The 22,041-nt window shown below is 43.8% G+C and overlaps 1 protein-coding gene across 1 annotated transcript in view; it reads right to left on the bottom strand.

Annotated features, from left to right (window-relative positions):
- nr5a2 (nuclear receptor subfamily 5, group A, member 2) overlaps nt 1-22,041 on the bottom strand; it is a 104,306-nt gene that overhangs the window by 68,464 nt on the left and 13,801 nt on the right. Inside the window, exons 4-5 of the mRNA XM_041840019.2 lie at nt 21,703-21,844; nt 12,232-12,911 (exon numbers count right to left, since the gene is read on the bottom strand). Coding sequence (XP_041695953.1) covers nt 12,232-12,911; nt 21,703-21,844 — 822 coding nt within the window. The remainder of the gene's footprint in view (nt 1-12,231; nt 12,912-21,702; nt 21,845-22,041) is intronic.

The following is a 22,041-nucleotide window of genomic DNA, read 5'->3' as shown; positions in this document are numbered from 1 at the left end:
CAATCGACTGATTTAGATTGTAACTATCGTTACTCATGGTTGCCAGCTCAGACCCCCCTTCCAGTGTTTAATTTTTATTTAGTTTATAAACTTCTACTGTGTTTGCCCCCCATTTATTGATAAATCCCCCATCATAGTAATATTTCCTGCATCATATCCCCCCATGATACCTTCCCCATTTCTACCCGCCATGGACTTGAAATCCACCACATATTAAATGAACCATCCCACAAACCCCCCTAAAAACGTTTCAACCAAATCTGGCAACCCTGTTCAGCTTTCACACTACGATTAGGCTAGGCAATATGCTTGTATTTGGGGTGAAGATCTATGAGGTGATGAAATTTTATTTGCCATGTGATTTTTCAAAAACTGTAAATGACTTGTCAAGTCATGTGCTCCGGTTCTTGTATACACTGTTAAAAAGTGGCCAAACTTCATATTTTTCGGGCAATGGGCGCAGCCATCTTTGACTTTGACTTTGTTTATTTGCGTCTTATAGTGATTGGCATTCTGGGATTAGGGAGCTTTCGCTTGTCAAACATAAACAAACATGGCTGACATCATAAAGAATTCAGCTGAGTTTGGCTGTGGGTGTGTTCCGTGTGATGCTTGGATGCTGAAATTCTCATTTATCTTTTACAATAAAAGGTGAAACTGAGGAAAAAAGTTGTGAATACCTTTATTTCCCATCAGTAAAAAACATTTTTTAGATGCTTTTCAGACAACAATGCCGTTTAGACACGTTTGTTGCATCATATGTTCTGGTTGCTACTGTTCCAATCACATATTTTGCGATGGTATGCTGCAGGGACCACTCAACAATTATCACAAATATGTGATTGTACGCGTCAAAGGGCTAATGATTAGTAAATGGTTTATAAGGACCTATATTAAACATCTTATGATCGGAGTAATGATTATTAAATAATAAATAAACGATTTACTAATCCATTATAAATGCTTTATTACGTGGAGTTATTGTAAAGCACTACCAAATAAAATATTCTAGACATCTTTGATTGCTGGGATATCATGTCAGGATATGATAACGTAGAATCAAATGTTCAGCATTGAGCAGGAATGCATTTTAGAGAAGGCAAACTGTTTGTAGCCTGGTCCCAGATCTGGTGGCATGCCACAGTGGTATGCCACGGCTATACAGCACAAACAGATCTGGGACCAGGCAAACACAAGGCAACATCCACACAAAAATGAGGTAATGAGAAAGAAACACAGTTGGTACAGCTGCTTCATTTCTGGAGTTAAAATAGTCAGCTAAGTGCATGGTGTAGACCACTATGAGCACTGTTGTTGATACGTTCATAATACATTAAATAAAATTGCCTCGGAGTTTGCTGCATGGGATCTTGAGGGCTTAAAGCTAAGAAGCTATCAACTAATTATCAAAAACAGAGAGGCGTAATCAATTACTCAAATTAACTCCTAATATACATGAAGCCAGGGGAGCAGGAGCGTCCAAAAGTAACCCTCTCTGAGACACACACACACACACACCCCTTAATCCCCCCCCACAAACACACTCCGATTTCATCCCCACCACCCCCCAACCAAACTCCCTCCAAACTGAAATACAGTGAGAAAATAATGACTTCCAAATGTGAAATGAGTTTGTGCTCTGTAAGACTAAGGGGCTGGGTAGTATTGATCTGTTCCACAGTGCTCAATCTAGCAGGCAATACTCTGCATTAAGCCTGAGCAGCCGATCCCTGAGTGATCTGTGGCTCATTTGATTTTCATTCCATTCCTTGTTTGACTTGATTCTACGATTTATGGCTATAGGCTACTTTATGGTAAGGAGGGCTGTCGATATTGTGTGTGTGTGTGTGTGTGTGTGTGTGTGTGTGTGTGTGTGTGTATGTATATGAGTGTTTGTGTGGGAAATGACACACACACACGCAGGTACATGGGTATAGACTAGTCTCCTTTATAATGCAGTCCAGAGGAGATACACTTCCCCAGCCTCGTTGAGTAGACAAGAGTGTTTTAAAATGCACAGACAGATGCTTCTCTCAGTCTGAAGAGGAGACATACATTCCCATTAGTACTAACAGACTGTCTGACTCTGGCACCTCACAGCTGGGGCCACTCAGAAACCCACTTTGATTGGGGCTTTGATATGAAATTAACATCTGAATTAAACGAATTGATCTATGGATGTGTGATCTAAACACAAACAATTAGTGAGATGAAATTGAATGACTAGGCTGTGAAAGGTTGTATCTCTTGTGGATAGTGAAAAGCCTTCTTTATCAACAGACCATTGTGATGAATGTATCAGGGAGAGTGTGTTTGTTTGTGTGTATCACCCTTACATAACTCTATTGAGAGACTGAAGGCCGCTACAGTTCTTATGTCTGTCTGTGTGTGTCTGTGTGGTGTGTGTGTGTGTGTGTGTGTGTGTACCTGCGTGCGCGTGTGTGTACCACTGAAACAATCTGTCTATCTATCAACCTCTCTCAATTTAATGCCCCTGTCGACACCCCTAGAAGGGCAGGTTCTGAGGCAGTTAAAAAGTGCTGGGACTTGAGTACATTCTGAATATTTGTTTTTTATTTTTCATTGTTTCAGTGATCATGAAAAGTGCCCTTTTATCCCCCTTTAAGTGCGCAATCCGAAAAGAACGCAGTCATAATAACTATTATTAGACTATATATTTATTTAATATGTATGGAATAATTTAGTTCTGCGCCATGCCAGGTGCTGAGTTAAGGAGAGAGAGAGAGAGAGACAGAGAGAGAGAGAAATAGAGAGAGAAATAGAGAGAGAAATAGAGAGAGAGAAAGAAAGAAAAAGAAAGAAAGAAAGAAACATTATAACGAACAGGTGGTTTTGTCCTACTATAGCGGTCCGTGATGCTAAAGAGATTTTAAGGGTGCATGGTGAGCCTCGTGAATTTCTCGCCCGTCGTAACTAATGCTCAAGTCTCCAGAACCCACATGTCATTCATCAGAGTACAAATCTAATCACCCCTACGTTGGTTAAATATAAGTTCCCCCCGACCCCACCCCCCGTTGTAAGCCTGCACGCTCTCTGTATCCTTTCATCCCATTGCTTATCTATTGTCTTTGGTCTCTCTCTCTCCCTCTCTCTCTTTCTCTCTCTTTCTCTATTTCTCTCTCTCAGCGAGACCCCTCTGTCCACTGTGTCCAGAATAGCCAACCATAAATAAGCAGCAAAAATAGACGTCGAGGACAACTGTTGACAGGTTGTGTGACGAGGGCGGCAGACCTCAGCCAGCCAGCCAACCTCCAGCCAGCACCCCAGATTACAAGCAGATACTTAAGGGCTAACAATGGAGAGTGAGACCTGCAATCTTCCTTTTATAAAGCCTGAATCATGATTGTAGGAGAGAGACAAGGCCCTGTTGTAGTTACGCATGTCGGACATATTGAGATACATGAGATGTATCTTTAGATGGAAAACAAGTGTATGGAAAACAAGGCCTATGTGAGGGATAGAAACGTCAGTAACACTTCATAATAACTTTCATGACTAAGCATTCATACATTATTTATAAATAGTGTAAATACAATTGAAAATGAGTATTGAATTTATTCATAAGCATTTTATAAACATGTATTTAAGCAATTATAAGGGCTTTTTCATGAACGTTATTATAAAGTCTATAAATCCCTTGAAGTGACCACATGGCTTTGTGTAGTGAGTTTAGTTTGGAGATGGCAGGGGCAGGGCAACATGATGCCAGAGCCACACCTTAGCCCCTTTGACCTAAAGGAAACTCTTGAGTGTTCAGGGAGTAAATACTAGCGCTTGGTGTGTATATGTATTGCCTGTGACAACACATTACCAGTTGACCTGCAGTTAACAATGCTTTACTGGAAGCCACTTGTTTTCTCTCAGCTCTTGTGAACACTGAGCAATATGTTCTTGCCAAGTCTTTTGATGGATGACACTCTGGAAAGTGTGTTCCCTCCGTATGCGCTATTGTTTTTAATGTCGGCTCATAACAATAGTCACGGCTGAATGAAAGGTGGAGAAGTAAAATCTAGGGGTGTTGTAGATGGAGACGCCGCCCGAGTTAGCGTTAGCGTCAGAGCCGTTGAGTTGATTTGTTAGCAGGCTAGCCGGCTAAATCAACTCCCAGTATCCACTATGTTTTCCCATTTCACCACCACTCGCTTGCCCGCTGATTTTGCACGTCTAGTCGTGGGCGGCGTCGTGAAACTGCACAGGAGCAGAGTGTGGGCCCCTGCGCTAACAGCATTGCAGAGCGTCCGCAGACTCCACACCTTAACCAGCACCCTGACCTGCCATTAAAAAGGCTCTTACCCTGATCATCCATAAATAAGACTTAACATGGACCTGCTCTCTTCACTTACACTAACAGAGAAGCCAAAGTGCTCACAAATGCGAATTCCAATCCGCAATGTTAAACTTTGGAAAAATTGCGAGTGGGGGGAACATTATATTTTTGTTCCTTTCCTAAAGAAGCAGTTGAAGAGTACAAGGAGGAAGAGGAGGAGGAAAAGGAGGAGGGGGGGAACAGCGAGACCGCAGAAGATTCGGGGCAGATGAGTATCAGCGAATTCTGCAATGTTTCACTTCTGAAATTGTGTGTGTGGGGGGATGATTCTTTTTTCCACTTCTTCCTTTGCATATTCCTTTGCCAGTCGAAGAGGAAGAGAACGAAAGGAAGGAGGAGGGGGGAAAACGGCAAGCGCGGAAGAGAAGAGTCTGAGGCGGATGAGTCTATCAGCCTCTCCTCCAGGAACTTGTAGTTCATGACAGCCTTTTATCCACCATCAAAGCAACAAGTGGATGAGCAGACTCAGCGAATCCTCGAAGCTCTCCCCGATGTCTCGTTCTCCGCCCGTCTGTAGGGATTGCCGGCCCTAAATCTTTCCTTTTAACAAGTGCCTCCGCTTCCTTCCGGTCCCGGGGAGAGTCTCAGAGGACTACCGGGGCTCTAGGATGCTACGTTCTGGACTTGTCCAGACTTGTCTTCTGGGCCGGGGCTATTGGTGTCCAGGGACCGAGGGAGGACCGACATTGGGAAGTAATGGTCAAACAGGACAGACAGGGGGAAAGAGCGTTCCATAGTGGTTGTCAATGGTCAAATGGGGCTAAAGCGACTCTAAAGCGACTAGGCATGAAAAAACACAGACATGGTTCAGCAGTAAATAAACGGCGTGAGTGATCTGTCAAATGTCGATGTAATTGTGTGTATATCCTGGATTCTTGTAGTAGCTCAAGACTTTAAATGGTTCCATTTTGAGAACCTTGCTTGGCAGATGTCTATACGCTCTCTGTCTAAAATCCATAATTTTATCCGGAGCATTTTTTTCTTTAAGCGCTGACACTATATAGAAAAAGAACAATTTCGGCATATATTGGAATTATCGGAAAGCTAAAATATGGTGCTTTTTCAGTATTTATGGAAGAGAGAGTATTTTTTTGCCCGTTGTTCAATCATTTATGACTGAAAATAGGCCTTTGTGACCCTCCTCGCGCTCCATCCTGCCCTGATCAAACAGATATTGTTACCACTAAAATAGCAGCTTAAAAAAACAGGCTGCCAGCAGACTTCAGCCTGGGACAGAGACAAGAGAGAGGGTGGGGAGGGTGGACAGAGAGGGGGGGGAACTAGAGTGAGTGAGCAAGAGTGAAGTTTAGTGAGAGAGAGAGTGGGAAGTGAGAGAGAGAGAGAGAGAGAGAGAGAGAGAGAGAGAAAGAGAGCGAGCGAGCGAGCGAGAGAGAGAGAGAGAGAGAGAGAGAGAGAGAGAGAGAGAGAGAGAGAGAGAGAGAGAGAGAGAGAGAGAGAGAGAGAGAGCAAAAAAAATATGTACAGGAGCAGGCCCTTACAAAAACTCACACGCCATCTCCAATTGTGGCTGCCTGGCTGGGCACGGCGGGGGGATATCATCTATCAGTGGACAAATGCAGGGACCGAGAATGCTGCTCCTCAAATGAAATAATATATCTTTGAAAACCTATGCCTGCACCAGGCCCAGGGCCCATATATCAAGCCTGAGCGTCTGGTGGATCCGGTCCAGGCCCATTAACCTTCCACCTGTTTCCCCCCTTGTCCTTCACCATGCACCCCTGCCCTTGGTGTGCCTCTCCCCGGCCCTTGTTCATCTTCCCCCTCCTCCCTCCTTTTTTCTTCTCCATCACTCTCTCGCTCTCCCTCTTTTTGACTCTCTCTCTCTTTTTCTCCCTTTCACTCATTCTCTCTTTCCCTCTCTCTGGGGCACTAATGTAAAGCGATAGAGAGAGAGAGGGAGAGAGAGAGAGAGAGAAAGAGAAAGAGAGACGGGGGGCTAGCCTGTGGAATAATTCAAATGCAATGGACCAGGGACACAGTTACAAATCTCTGCCAGCTGGGACGCCAGTGGCGCGCACGCAGTTTGTCAGAGCTGACCTCAGTGACAAGAGCGCAACGAGAGGGAGAGTGGGGGGTGGGACGTATGGCTTGGGGATGGCAGTGGGATGGCGGGGATGTGGGTGAGGGGTTGTAGATATAAATCCGACCCCCCTTCACCTCCATCCTGCCTTTCACCCCTCGAGTTCACAGATCACACCTAAAACGCCTTATTAATTTCCCCCGGTTATGGGGTGTAAAAAAACACAATCAGGGTGTGTGTGTGTCCCGCCTGCACCTTGAAATTGGACTGCTCCGAGAGGTTGCAGTGTGAGGGGAGAGAGGAGAGAGGAGGGGTCGATTGGGGAGAGGTTGTAGAAAAAGGCTGCAATTTCACAAAAGTAAATTCATGTAATATTTATGGCTGGTGAAATTATGCAGCTTTGTGGGAAAGCATCAGATCAGTACATTATACACTCAGGTAAATCTATAAATTGAGAATATTCAGGTACGTTATAAAACCCCCGGGATTCTGACTGTCGTCCTGCGAGATTGACTGACGTACACGCTATAAAAAATGTATGTTCACAAACACACTGCACACACACACACACACACACACATCTATGCCCTGTAGACTATAGAGGGACGTATGAACGGCAGTACACAGAGTAAGCACTGTAAATAATTCCATTGCTGATATATATTTTTCAATTGGATAAATGTTTTTGGCGATTCTATCTCTCTTCTTTCACATAGTGACAGGGTAGTGGTAGACCATTCATAGCTTAGAGTAAATATTGCTGTTGCTTACATTTTATGTGTATACATCTTTACCCACTGGGCAAAAACTGGTTGAATCAATGTTGTTTCCACGTCATAAAATAAATACATCTATGTGATAACATTGAATCAATGTAGAAAACTGATTGGATTTGCAAAAAGTCATCAACGTAAGGGATTTTTTTCTTTTTTTCACTCAACTTTTAATCTAAATCCAATGAAATGGTGACATGTTTTGTTGATATCATGTTGAATTGACTTTAGTTGACAAATCAACCAAATGTAAAAGAAAACTGTGCCCAGTTGACTAAATTAATTGGAGCGATCTTTAAGTCTCCAGTACCCAAAACAAAACCATTCAACAATTTAATTCAACCACATAAAATAATATGTCTACATAATACTGTATTAACACTGCAATACTTGTTTGATTGAATGGAGCATTTAAGTCAAAAACAAGTCGTAAAGTCAAGAGGCAGACTGAGGCTCCTCTCCTCTCCTCTCCTCTCCTCTCCTCTCCTCTCCTCTCCTCTCCTCTCCTCTCCTCTCCTCTCCTCTCCTCTCCTCTCCTCTCCTCTCCTCTCCTCTCCTCTCCTCTCCTCTCCTCTCCTCTTCTCTCCTCTCCTCTCCTCTCCTCTCCTCTCCAGCTGCTAATCCAATAAGGACCAGGGCAGCACAGCTGGGTATGGGCCCAGAAACAAGGCCCTAATACAGTCCCCCCTCACTTAACGGCAGGTCTGGTATTGTCATCGTCATTACCTCGGAGGAGAGGAACCCTGAAGCCCAAGCTGTCCCAGAACAAATGTGAAAGGACTAAAATAAATATTGGCGCCACATGTCAAAGCGTCATAGGCTTTGCCCAGTTGAGTTTTATCAGGTCGATGGACTAAATCTATTTGTTATGTTACAGTGCGTGTTTGTGTGTGCGTGCATGTGCGTGTGTCGGGTTCATTTTAACTGTAGTATAAACAAGTAAGTTGTCTTGTCACAACACAATTATTCTGTGGTGGAATAATAGCGTAATAATAGTGGGGGTATAAGTATCAGGGGATAAAAACACGACTAGAAGCTGGGAGGAATAATAGAAACATAATAGAAACATATGAATCAATAACCACAATTGGAGACTTAATTCGGTCCCATTGTGTTGGTGGGAGCTAGAGGAAAAGCGTGGCTCACGCATCCTCTCCCTGGAACAATGGAGGAAAGGCCCAGGAGCCGAGGTGGTTCTCTCCATGGACCCCGGTATGAATCATTCCTCAGCTCATGGGCAGAGCGGCAAATGGCAGACACACACAATTTACATTTACATTTTAGTCATTTAGCAGACGCTCTTATCCAGAGCGACTTACAGTTAGTGAGTGCATACATTTTCACACACTCATGCACATACAGACAAACTGACATACACACATGCATGCACGCACAGACACAGACAAACTGACATATACACAGAAACACATTTACAAAGCCACACATATAGTAAACACACACAGACGCACGCATGCACACATGCACACACACGCAGCATGAGTAAGTCTGATCGTTCCTGTGAACCCAATGGCAGTTTGGCCCTGAGAATAGACACACTAATAGTCTGGCTAATGATTGGTTGGAACCAGCTCTTAAGCGGGAGGGACTGCGTTTGTCAATTAGTAATTTATTACCATTACATGCCACAGGTTGGTGTGATTGGGTGTTTATTAAATGGTGCCTGGCATAAAGGCTTGCCAGGCTATGGGAGGAGTGTCACAGACACACGCTAACCCTGCTGTGCCACCTCCTCAGTGACAGCTAGCCACAGTGAGCCACACATCTGTTTCCCTCTGTGCCCAGAGCGAGCCCAGCAATAATAGGGAGGGACGCTACTGCTAAAACACACACACACTTGCTACCAAAATGACATTCACATGTAAAAAGCCACCCTTCCCAAAACTCCATGCTTTCCCCGCTCATATTACCATTTACTACAGTAATAACCAAACCAGGACACCTGGCTTCAAAAAGTCTGAATGTGAAACGAGTTAAGACTGAGGTAGGTAGGGCTGGAACCAAAAAATATACATAAAAGTACAGTTAAAGATCTAATCCAAAGGTGTGAGAATTGTGAAACGATTCTTGGCCAAGTGTCTTTCTTCTCCGGCTGCTCAGTTGCAGAACAACACAATGGGCTCCTCTATTCAGTGATATCTAAAGGCTAAATATTTATGACTCCTGTAACCAGGTCCAACTTATGGAAACTAAATCTTTAAACACTTTTGGCAGAAGCTTCTCACCACTTGGCTCCATTACCAGAGAAATTATTTTATTCTTACCAAGCTAATGATAGGGGCCTGTAGAGGGAAGGGTATTTATAGTGCCCTCGGAGCCGGGGTCTCAGACCAGCTTTTATTCCATGTGTATTTCCTGTGTTTATCGCCCGCTCTCGTCCTCATTTTGAAATTATTTATATATTAGATGTAGCGGTCTACAGAGTTCACCAGTAGTAGTATTTGAATGTCTCACTGAGATATGGTGAATTGCAGAAATGCACATGGACACACGCATACACACATTTTATGATTCTGACACTGATGAACACAGATTGAGTCAAATCACCAGAAAATTTGTCTGAAAACACAATTTTAAATAATTGAAAAAGTATGAAAACACAGTACAAGTAAATTTAGACATCTATCTTCCTACAGTAGCATGTGTGGGTCAGTGTGTTGAAAAGGCCAAAATGCAGGGGGGCAACATCCCACAAAGCCTCTCTGCCTACTGTCTCAGTAGCTGCCTTAGCTTAGCAGAGCTCCAATTTGCCAGCGCTTGTGGAAACAATGCAGGGCCTACACAGGGCTTTTCTCCAATCACCACCACTAAGCTTTATGCTCAACAATAGCTGAACAAGTATCTACTAATTAGAAACAAGAGGAGGGTGGGGTCTAGAGTACAGTGAAAGCTGTCAGTGCCTGCCTGCTAGCACATAATTCTTCAGCCCTGCTAGGCAAGCTGCTTTAGTCTAAACTAGAGTAGCTAGATGAGGTAGTGTAAAAAATGCACCCCCCGCCCCCCCACACTCCGTGGCCCCGCCTGTTACCACGTGCCCCCGTCCCACTCCAGAAGGGGTGGCGGATACAGGAATATGGGTACAGGAATTAGCCCCCACATTTACCGGGGGTCGTTCTCCACAATTTTAACACCCGAGGCTCTGTTCCAATTAAGTCTATGAGTAATATGGACAGACATTAGCTTGGACATAATGATATTTCATTCTGAAGTGAACGAGGGGCGACATCTACAAGTGGATATAGGTAATTGAATTCGAATGGAGAGTTTGGAGAGGTATGCTGCTCCACTCACTGCACAATGATCATTCAGTGGCTTAAATGGACAAAAGAACATGTACAACCACACCCGACTCTCCATTCCATGTATTCAGTGAAGTACTGTACAATAAAACATTTTTATTTTATGCTAATTCAGATATAGACAATGTCAATAGGGATTGGCTGCGTAATAAATGTCAACGTGTTTTTGAGAGCTCTTGCCCCGAATACAGAATTGGATTGTGTTGAATATTTCATTTCTATTTCCCTCCCCTAAAAATTCAGACGACTGCAATGGGGGTCCTAGTACATTAATATGCAGTCATGCCTTTGGCTACGGAGTAAACAGACAAAAGAGTGAGATAAGAGAGGGGGCAGAGAAAGCGAATTAAAGAAAAACAGGTGATCCACACAGACTCATCAGAGCCTTTTCATGTTGCTCTCCGCATATTAACCTTCTCTACTGAACAAATAAACCTCGGAGCAAACGAAACCACGCTGGAAACATTCCCCGTTCCTCTCAGGGACAAAAAAATGAGGAATAATCAGGTTTTTACAGGAAGACTCATCGTTGGCCATCTAGGGTTGTTTTGGTGGGCAGCTGTTAGTGATTGGTTGACAAAACACTACAAAGTATGTCAACCAAACTTTACTTTGGCTCCAAACTGGCCAGGAAAACTGTCTACTGCAGTATCCTCAATGAAAGCGGAGCTTTCGGAACAGAGTTCGATAACATATCAATGAAATTTTAATACTTCAATTAAGCATGCATTACTACTAAATGGGTTGATAGGATGAGAATATCAATATCATAATTCATTAATTCATTATCATTAATAATAATAGGGACATATGGACTGCATTTTTCAAGTATTTTCCATTGACCTCTGCCGCTGTGATGCATGCATTGTGGGCCTATGATCATATTTTATTTGTATTTCAATATTTTCATACAGTCCCTGCCTACTTAGATCTCAAAGATGATACAGGGAAAAAGGGCACATTAAATCCAAAATCAAATCCAAGAGCAGGGCATCCCGCTGCTTTGAATGAAAAGAGCCTGAAGGCGGCCAGTCAAAGTTTTCCTAACCCATACCCGAAATGTGTCACAGCGTGTAAATAGGGCTGGCTACTGAATTTTGATCAGGATGAGAGATAGACGGCTAAAGCTACACCGTAGCCCTCCCTCTCAGCTTCGTACACATTGCATTAGTTTCGAGCGGACACATAAAAGGGAAAGATTAAAGGCGGGTGAAGATAAATATTAGGGTGGGTTTGACGAGGAGTGAGTTCACAGGGGTGTGTGTGTGTGTGTGTGTGTGTGTTAAACTGTCAATTTTGGATAACAACATTGGGTTGTAACATTGAACGCTTGGACAAAATGCAGGAGCATTATGCAAGGCCACAGAAAGAGGGTAGGTATAACGATTATATTGTCTATTCATCAGAAAAAATGTCAAGATATAATACATGTATATGACCGAGTTTGATATGTGTAATATGCATGACTTGTTGTATATTGTAGTTAGCTAACCAACATATCTAATTTCATTCACATCATCAGTAGTTTAGCAACCACTAAAAATGATTTATGTGAAACATTGTGAAAATATAGAAAACCAATGTACTGTATATACAATACAGATGTACTGTTTATGTGTTTGACTAGTGTTTGTCTATATGCACGTTAAACCTTCTGAATGATGCACATGATCAATTAAAACAGACATACAGTATACAGTGTGAGTGTGTGTAAAATTCAACATGGTGTCTGTGTGTAGTGACCCCACGTACCTTGAGCTCGCGGAAGAAGATGCTGCTCCGGGCCCACTCCACAATGGAGAACAGCGTCTGGTCGGCCATCTTACACATAAGGCCGAACGTGTTGAGTTTCTCGTGCTTCCCCCGGCTGGCCTGCTCCTGCTGCAGATAGGTCAGGATCTTGGCCTGCACCTGGGGCTCGTCAGGCTCACACTTCAGCAGCTCCACGATGAGGTGCGGGAAGTTGGGCGGCGAGCCCGTCTGGTACGCGTCCATATACGGGTTGTAGCCCATGATGGACTCGGGCGAGCTGGTGTACGGGTCCGGGTACTCGGACTTGATGGTGCGGGTGCTCTGGAAGTGGCCGTAGGCCGCCTGGTAGCCCTGGAGGGAACCGGCATGGGGGGGCATGGCCATGCTGATGGGCGACGTGACGAAGGGGCTGCGGTCGTAGTCTGTGTGGGGCAGGGCGGCGTGGTGCGGGTGACCGTGGTGGCTGAGCGGCAGTCCCTTGGAAGCTGCCTGGTGGATGTTCTGGATAGCCGAGGAGATGGTGAGGTCGGTCGGCACCGCCTGCATCACCTGGGTCATGGCCTCGATCTTCAGGCCGTTGGCGCGGATCAGTGCCTTTTTCTGCTGCTTGAGCGCCCGGTCGCGCTTGTACATGGGGCCGAACTTGTTGCGGCCGCCGCGCATGCGGTCCGCCCTCACAGCTGACGGAGACAGACAGACAGGAGAGGAAGGACAGAAGAAGAGGACGTTAGTGACATGATAACATCTACATGTATTTCCATTTATTTTAGCAGGTAAGCTGACTAGGAACACAATATCCTGGCGGGAGTTGCAGGGGGAAGGAGAGAAAAAGATATTAGCAATATTGATAAACTAATTAAATAAAAATGTATTGCAGTCTATTTAAGCCAGTGTTCTGAAACTTCCGGCCCGCGGGCCACAAAGAGGCAGCTCATGGGCCAGGAGTTTGAAACCTCTGAGCAAATGTCATTCATGACTCCCATGTGTTCTTGACAAGAACCCACACCAAACTATTAGCATTGATGAATCATAGAGATATCAACAATGGCCATTTAACACAGATCTCCCTTTCATCTTACAGTTCATGCATAAAAGGAAAAAAAACTAAAAAAAGAACTTGGTTCAAGGACATAGATTTCATCAATGACTACTAAACTTTGTGTTGACCTTTGCACTCGAGAACTCGGATGTCTCAGAGCAGGGAAATACAGCCTTGTCACTCAGCTTGACAAGTTGTAAACGCTAGTTACTCATTGACCTGAAACAGTAACTATTATGAACCTATGTAATACTGATACGTACCAGACAACAAGGCTATTAGTCATTTCTCCAAGCATACAGTCAGTCCAAATTAGCAGAGTGAGGTCAAAATCAACATTATTTAGGCCTACACTCATTCAAAACACTGAAAAGTGTTTACACTGAAAATGATTTACCCTCATTTAAAACACTGGAAAGTGTTAGCACTGAAAATGACATTCATTCAAAACACTAAAAAGTGTTAACACAAAGAATTACACTAATTCAAAACACTGAAAAGTGTTAACACTGAAAATCTAACCGGAGTACAAACATGACAAGAATGTTACATTTCCTAATGATCCCAAAACATCATATGAAAACCCCAGCAGAATCCCGAATGATCCCAAGATTCCGAGGATCACGGCTTCATTCAGGCTAATGAATGAGACTGTCTCCATGGTGCACGGCGGACCATGTATGATCTGAACCATGCATGCCAAGGGGGAAGAATGTCTCTCTGCCTCTCTCTCTCGGGTGCCCCCCTGTTAATTATTTATGCTTAATTAGGTATCTCTTATGCCCGGCCTGTGGTGGAGTAGAGCAGGCAGCAGACTGGCTAGGCTGGGCTCAGTGGGAGAGTGAACCAGGCGGGACCCCCCCACAATACTGGGTCAGGGCGGACACACCGTCAGGCACTCAGGCCTCTAATATCTCTAGTAGGGAGTAGGTATTGAAATACATTAAGTGATTAGAAGGGGGCTGGACCAACAGCTGCCTTGGGAGTAGTTTTAATGGTCTCTGTCACAGCAGTGTCTGTCACAGTGGTGGTGATCTGAGAAAGGGGCCGAGAGAGGCTTAGAGGGGAGAGCACAGGGGCCGCAGACACAGTACAGAGGGTATCACACACTGACGCAGCACTGATCAGAGAGAGAGGTAAGGGGAGCACAGAGGGTCCGCAGACAGTGGCACCTAGAAGAAGAGCCTGGCTAAGTGACACACAAAAAATATATATATACTGTACAGTGGGGAAAAAAAGTATTTAGTCAGCCACCAATTGTGCAAGTTCTCCCACTTAAAAAGATGAGAGAGGCCTGTAATTTTCATCATAGGTACATGTCAACTATGACAGACAAAATGAGAAAAAAAAATCCAGAAAATCACATTGTAGGATTTTTTATGAATTTATTTGCAAATTATGGTGGAAAATAAGTATTTGGTCAATAACAAAAGTTTCTCAATACTTTGTTATATACCCCTTGTTGGCAATGACACAGGTCAAACGTTTTCCGTAAGTCTTCACAAAGGTTTTTCACACACTGGTGCTGGTATTTTGGCCCATTCCTCCATGCAGATCTCCTCTAGAGCAGTGATGTTTTGGGGCTGTCGCTGGGCAACACGGACTTTCAACTCCCCTCCAAATATTTTCTATGGGGTTGAGATCTGGAGACTGGCTAGGCCACTCCAGGACCTTGAAATGCTTCTTACGAAGCCACTCCTTCGTTGCCCGGGAGGTGTGTTTGGGATCATTGTCATGCTAAAAGACCCAGCCACGTTTCATCTTCAATGCCCTTGCTGATGGAAGGAGGTTTTCACTCAAAATCTCACGATACATGGCCCCATTCATTTCTTTCCTTTACACGGATCAGTCGTCCTGGTCCCTTTGCAGAAAAACAGCCCCAAAGCATGAAGATTCCACCCCCATGCTTCACAGTAGGTATGGTGTTCTTTGGATGCAACTCAGCATTCTTTGTCCTCCAAACACGATGAGTTGAGTTTTTACCAAAAAGTTATATTTTGGTTTCATCTGACCATATGACATTCTCCCAAACTTCAGACGGGCCTGGACATGTACTGGCTTAAGCAGGGGGACACGTCTGGCAATGCAGGATTTGAGTCCTGGCGGAGTAGTGTGTTACTGATGGTAGGCTTTGTTACTTTGGTCCCAGCTCTCTGCAGGTCATTCACTAGGTCCCCCCGTGTGGTTCCTGGGATTTTTGCTCACCGTTCTTGTGATCATTTTGACCCCAACGGGGTGAGATCTTGCGTGGAGCCCCAGATCGAGGGAGATTATCAGTGGTCTTGTATGTCTTCCATTTCCTAATAATTGCTCCCACAGTTGATTTCTTCAAACCAAGCTGCTTACCTATTGCAGATTCAGTCTTCCCAGCCTGGTGCAGGTCTACAATTTTGTTTCTGGTGTCCTTTGACAGCTCTTTGGTCTTGACCATAGTGGAGTTTGGAGTGTGACTTTTTGAGGTTGTGGACAGGTGTCTTTTATACTGATTTCAAGTTCAAACAGGTGCCATTAATACAGGTAACGAGTGGAGGACAGAGGAGCCTCTTAAAGAAGAAGTTACAGGTCTGTGAGAGCCAGAAATCTTGCTTTTTTGTAAGTGACCAAATACTTATTTTCCACCATAATTTGCAAATAAATTCATTAAAAATCCTACAATGTGATTTTCTGGATTATTTTTTCTCAATTTGTCTGTCATAGTTGACGTGTACCTATGATGAAAATGACAGGCCTCTCTCATCTTTTTAAGTGGGAGAACTTGCACAATTGGTGGCTGACTAAATACTTTTTTTCCCCACTGTATATAGTGCACTATGGGCCCTGGTCAAAAGTAGTGCACTATAAAGGAAAACATTTGGAACGTGGATCCCGTGTATCCATTATACATTATTGTAGCGACTTTAACCATTAATGACTCAGAGCAACAGGGTAATTAATGAGCTGAAAATTAATAGTCGGCCCTTTTGGGAAAACACAATTAGGTCTGAACCTGGGACTCACATCATGAATACTGGAGCATTTTTGATAGCAGCTTTTTTTGTGTCTAATTAAACAAGGTTATTTACATGCATGTTGTACAGATTAATCTGGGATGGGGCTCAGGGATGGGGCCTTAGCTGGGGGATTGGGGTTTAGGGCTAGCTGGGGTTGGGATTGGGGTTTGATACTGGGGAGCATACTGTACTGTATAAGGCAGGAGCTGAGGTATAGGGCTGGAGCAGGGGCTGTGGTATAAGTTAAGAGTATAGGATTATAGTATAAGGCTGGGGCTGAGGTACAAACACACACACACACACTCTACACTTCATCCCGGGCCCGGCCCGCTGCGGCACAAAGGGCTCTGCTTATGGTCTGATTTATGAGTGTTTAATATACAGGAATATTAAGTGAGCGTAGGTGTGGATCCCTGTCGGGCAGCAGCATATTAATGGTTCCCCTGGCCGGGTTCTGACACCCTGTTTGTCATGTCTGCCCGGTCCCCACTCTGGATGCGCGCTACCCCACGCACACACATGAATACCTATGATACCTATGCATAAGTAATGGGACAGGAGACTGGCTTCCGGTCCGTCCAGGTAGAAAGGGAAACAAGACAGGGCAGGGAGAAAGGGAGGAGGAAAAAAAGGAGAGCGGCGGGAAAACACAAACACACGGGAGACAATTCCGTTTATCTATGTGGAAATATTAGGATTTGGCAAGGGTTCAATCAAACCTGCACTGCAAAAAAAAGTTATGTTTTTCCTTAACAGCGATATTGCATGTTACAGTGAGAATCTAAATGGGATAATATGTTTTGTTTAAATGACTGAACAGTACTTACTATAAAGTATACAGTGAAGGAAAAAAGTATTTGATCCCCTGCTGATTTTGTACGTTTGCCCACTGACAAAGAAATGATCAGTCTATAAATTTAATGGTAGGTTTATTTGAACAGTGAGACACAGAATAACAACAACAAAAAAATCCAGAAAAACGCATGTCAAAAATGTTATAAATTGATTTGCATTTTAATGAGGGAAATAAGTATTTGACCCCCTCTCAATCAGAAAGATTTCTGGCTCCCAGGTGTCTTTTATACAGGTAAAGAGCTGAGATTAGGAGCACACTCTTAAAGGGAGTGCTCCTAATCTCAGCTTGTTACCTATATAAAAGACACCTGTCCACAGAAGCAATCAATCAATCAGATTCCAAACTCTCTACCATGGCCAAGACCAAAGAGCTCTACAAGGATGTCAGGGACAAGATTGTAGACCTACACAAGGCTGGAATGGGCTACAAGACCATCGCCAAGCAGCTTGGTGAGAAGGTGACAACAATTGGTGCGATTATTTGCAAATGGAAGAAACACAAAATAACTGTCAATCTCCCTCGGCCTGGGGCTCCATGCAAGATCTCACCTCGTGGAGTTGCAATGATCATGAGAACGGTGAGGAATCAGCCCAGAACTACACGGGAGGATCTTGTCAATGATCTCAAGGCAGCTGGGAACATAGTCACCAAGAAAACAATTGGTAACACACTACGCCGTGAAGGACTGAAATCATGCAGCGCCCACAAGGTCCGCCTGCTCAAGAAAGCACGTATACAGGCCCGTCTGAAGTTTGCCAATTAACATCTGAATGAGAACTGGGTGAAAGTGCTGTGGTCAGATGAGACCAAAATCGAGCTCTTTGGCATCAACTCAACTCGTCGTGTTTGGAGGAGGAGGAATGCTGCCTATGACCCCAAGAACACCATCCCCACCGTCAAACATGGAGGTGGAAACATTATGCTTTGGGGGTGCTTTTCTGCTAAGGGGACAGGACAACTTCACCGCATCAAAGGGACGATGGACGGGGCCGTGTACTGTCAAATCTTGGGTGAGAACCTCCTTCCCTCAGCCAGGGCATTGAAAATGGGTCGTGGATGGGTATTCCAGCATGACAATGACCCAAAACACACGGCCAAGGCAACAAAGGAGTGGCTCAAGAAGAAGCACATTAAGGTCTTGGAGTGGCCTAGCCAGTCTTCAGACCTTAATCCTATAGAAAATCTGTGGAGGGAGCTGAAGGTTCGAGTTGCCAAACATCCGCCTCGAAACCTTAATGACTTGGAGAAGATCTGCAAAGAGGAGTGGGACAAAATCCCTCCTGAGATGTGTGCAAAACTGGTGGCCAACTACAAGAAACGTCTGACCTCTGTGATTGCCAGCAAGGGTTTTGCCACCAAGTACTAAGTCATGTTTTGCAGAGGGGTCAAATATTTATTTCCCTCATTAAAATGCAAATCAATTTATAACATTTTTGACATGTGTTTTTCTGGATTATTTTGTTATTATTCTGTCTCTCACTGTTCAAATAAACCTACCATTAAAATGATAGACTGATAAAATAAAATGTAGACCTCCACAAGTCTGATTCATCCTTGGGAGCAATTTCCAAACGCCTGAACGTACCACATTCATCTGTACAAACAATAGTACGCAAGTATAAACACCATGGGACCACGCAGCCGTCATACTGCTCAGGAAGGAGACGCGTTCTGTCTCCTAGAGATTAACGTACTTTGGTGCGAAAAGTGCAAATCAATCCCAGAACTTCTGACCTTGTGAAGATGCTGGAGGAAACAGGTACAAAAGTATCTATATTCACAGTAAAACGAGTCCAATATCGACATAACCTGAAAGGCCGCTCAGCAAGGAAGAAGCCACTGCTCCAAAACCGCCATAAAAAAGCCAGACTACGGTTTGCAACTGCACATGGGGACAAAGATTGTACTTTTTGGAGAAATGTCCTCTGGTCTGATGAAACAAAAATAGAACTGTTTGGCCATGATGACCATCGTTATATTTGGAGGAAAAAGGGGGTTGCTTGCAAGCCAAAGAACACCATCCCAACCGTGACGCACAGGGGTGGCAGCATCATGCTGTGGGGGTGCTTTGCTGCAGGAGGGACTGGTGCACTTCACAAAATAGATGGCATCATGAGGAAGGAAAATTATGTGGATATATTGAAGCAACATCTCAAGACATCAGTCAGGAAGTTAAAGCTTGGTCGCAGATGGGTCTTCCAAATCAACCCCAAGCATACTTCCAAAGTTGTGGCAAAATGGCTTAAGGACAACAAAGTCAAGGTATTGGAGTGGCCATCACAAAGCCCTGACCCAGTTACACCAGCTCTGTCAGGAGGAATGGGCCAAAATTCACCCAACTTATTGTGGGAAGCTTGTTGAAGGCTACCCGAAACGTTTGACCCAAGTTAAACAATTTAAAGGCAATGCTACCAAATACTAATTGAGTGCATGTAACCTTCTGACCCACTGGGAATGTGATGAAAGAAATAAAAGCTTAAATTAATAATTCTTTCCACTATTATTCTGACATTTCACATTCTTAAAATGAAGTGGTGATCCTAACTGACCTAAGACAGGGAATTTTTACTAGGATTAAATGTCAGGAATTGTGAAAAACTGAGTTTAAATGTATTTGGCTAAGGTGTATGTAAACTTCTGACTTCAACTGTATTTACTGACAATTTAGCGTTGGGAAATAAAACAAGAATTAACAATTCCCACCATACTTAACAAAGTAATTGATCCAAATTAGATGAATTTCTGATTTTAGTAAGTATGGTACATTTTAACACTAATATGTTTTAAAACATGTTAACTCATTTTAACACTCATCAATGTCAAAATACCTGTGCCAATGCACTTTTTCAAGGGAAAATAAGAGTGTAATCTGTACATTGCCCATTCACACTAAACAGGAAAGACACAACAACAGGAAAAGTGAATCTGAAATCAGATCATGAGCCCTGACCGCACATTAGGCCAAAGGTAAACCATAAATATACAACAAAAGGATATCTCACGGCGGCATTATGTTTTACTCCTTTTCCTCCAGGATAGATAGGCGTCGCCATGCTTTTATCAGTCCAGATAACAGGGACTGAATCTCTCTATGGCAGACATGTCAGACTCAGGATACTGTCTGTGTCACTCAGATATGACTGCCTGTATTTTCACCTCTATTTACAGCCCCAGCCCAACACTGTACTGGATATCGACTAGGTCTATTGACTTATCGGTAAACAGGAACAACTTCCGACAAGCAAAACAAACAAACCCAAAAATTATCCTACCTTTTAAAAATGGATTTAACTGCAATTCGACATTTTATTTTTTATTTTTTATCAGCCCAAAATTAAGGACTGAATGGGTCTAGCTGTAAACACCTTTTTTTGGTCCATCTGAATATATTTATAATATATTTATGTGTTTACTGGAAAGCTGTGTCTGGAAGATCAGGTTTCTAGCTCTGTGCTCTTTACAGGTTGTGGCAACTCTCCACACTGCCTCCCTGCCTGTCCACCCGCCTGCCTGCCCGGCTCTGCCCCTGGGCTGGAGTAGACAGAGCGCTGCAGGGCCCCTCCGCCCAGCTGCTACCGTATGAAAACAAATCACGCCGTAGTAAGCTGTAAAATGACAGGCGTGGAAATTCTGCCCCGCGGCCATTCACAATTAATAGTAATTAAAACCACACTCCTGCGGGCTAAGAGGAAAAGACTCCAAAAAAAGAACTGCTATCTTAAAAATGCTTAAAAGTACACACGAATATGGGATGGTTTTATGAAGGTGGTGATTCAACAAGGAAAGGTTTAGGCTAAAGACTGAGGGCCCAAGCAAAATAAAGGTAGATAACAGTGTCAGGGGTAAGACAAGACAATGTTGCTTTTCACTTCTCGCCCCTCTGTGTACCTGCAGGACATGTTTGGATTATCTCTACAGATTAGGTCGAATTTGGCCCTCATCACTGATACAGGGTCAGATATTTGTTCATCCCCCTAATCCTAACCTGGCAAAAGTTAGGATTGGGGTAGGAGTATCTCATCCGTGATCTGTGGTTTAGGGCAACTTCTACCTCAATCTATTTCTATACAACAACAGTAGAAACCTTTGAAAACCATAGGAGATACACATTCAAACGTGTTTGTTTTTCCTTTGCCCCAAAACTTCCACATAACAGTTTTGTTTGAATAGGGCTGTAGCGTTCCAATTAACTCTAGGGAGCCAAAGATAGTGGACTGGAGAATTTCCACATCTTTACTGATTATTTGGGTGCCCATGCTAAATTCCCACTCCAAGAAGCGTGGTCTGTGCACCAGACTCTGGGCTCAAATAGTATTAGTTTTCTTTCAAATACTTTAGCTGGGTGTGACTGAACTCGCCTGGCGCAATGGAACCAATGGAGTAGTCCCAAAAGTGCAAAACCCGAACATCTGGCACTCTGCAAAATGTTATCAAAACCCTCAAAGTTTTTGAAAGAGAAACAAATACTACTTGAACACAAGTCTGTCATGCACCAACGTAAGTCAAACCCTGACCCTAATTTAGTTGTCCTATACTATGACCTTGTCTTATTGTTTTATAATCTTATTAACAAGAGCTGTCCTTACCTTCCAGCTTCATACCGACGGTGAGGCACTTCTGGAAGCGGCAGTAAGGGCAGCGTTTTCTTTGTGTCTTGTCGATGGCGCAACTCTGGTTCTCTATACATGTGTACCGCTTGTTGTTCTGAACCGTGCGCTTGAAGAAGCCCTGTGGAGAGGCAAGAACTAAGATGTCAACACTTATGACCCCAACGTTTGTAATTGCTCTATTCACACACACACATACTAGAGCGTGCCGCACACACACGCAGGCATACAATGGGAAGCAATCACAGGCACAGGCATATACACAGTGGTATGAACACTAAAGGAATCACAGAAAGGAGGCACAGAAAACACAACCAA

This window comes from Coregonus clupeaformis, chromosome 20 (assembly GCF_020615455.1).
Source record: "Coregonus clupeaformis isolate EN_2021a chromosome 20, ASM2061545v1, whole genome shotgun sequence".
NCBI lineage: Eukaryota > Metazoa > Chordata > Actinopteri > Salmoniformes > Salmonidae > Coregonus > Coregonus clupeaformis.
This window is presented reverse-complemented; position numbering and strand designations above follow the sequence as displayed.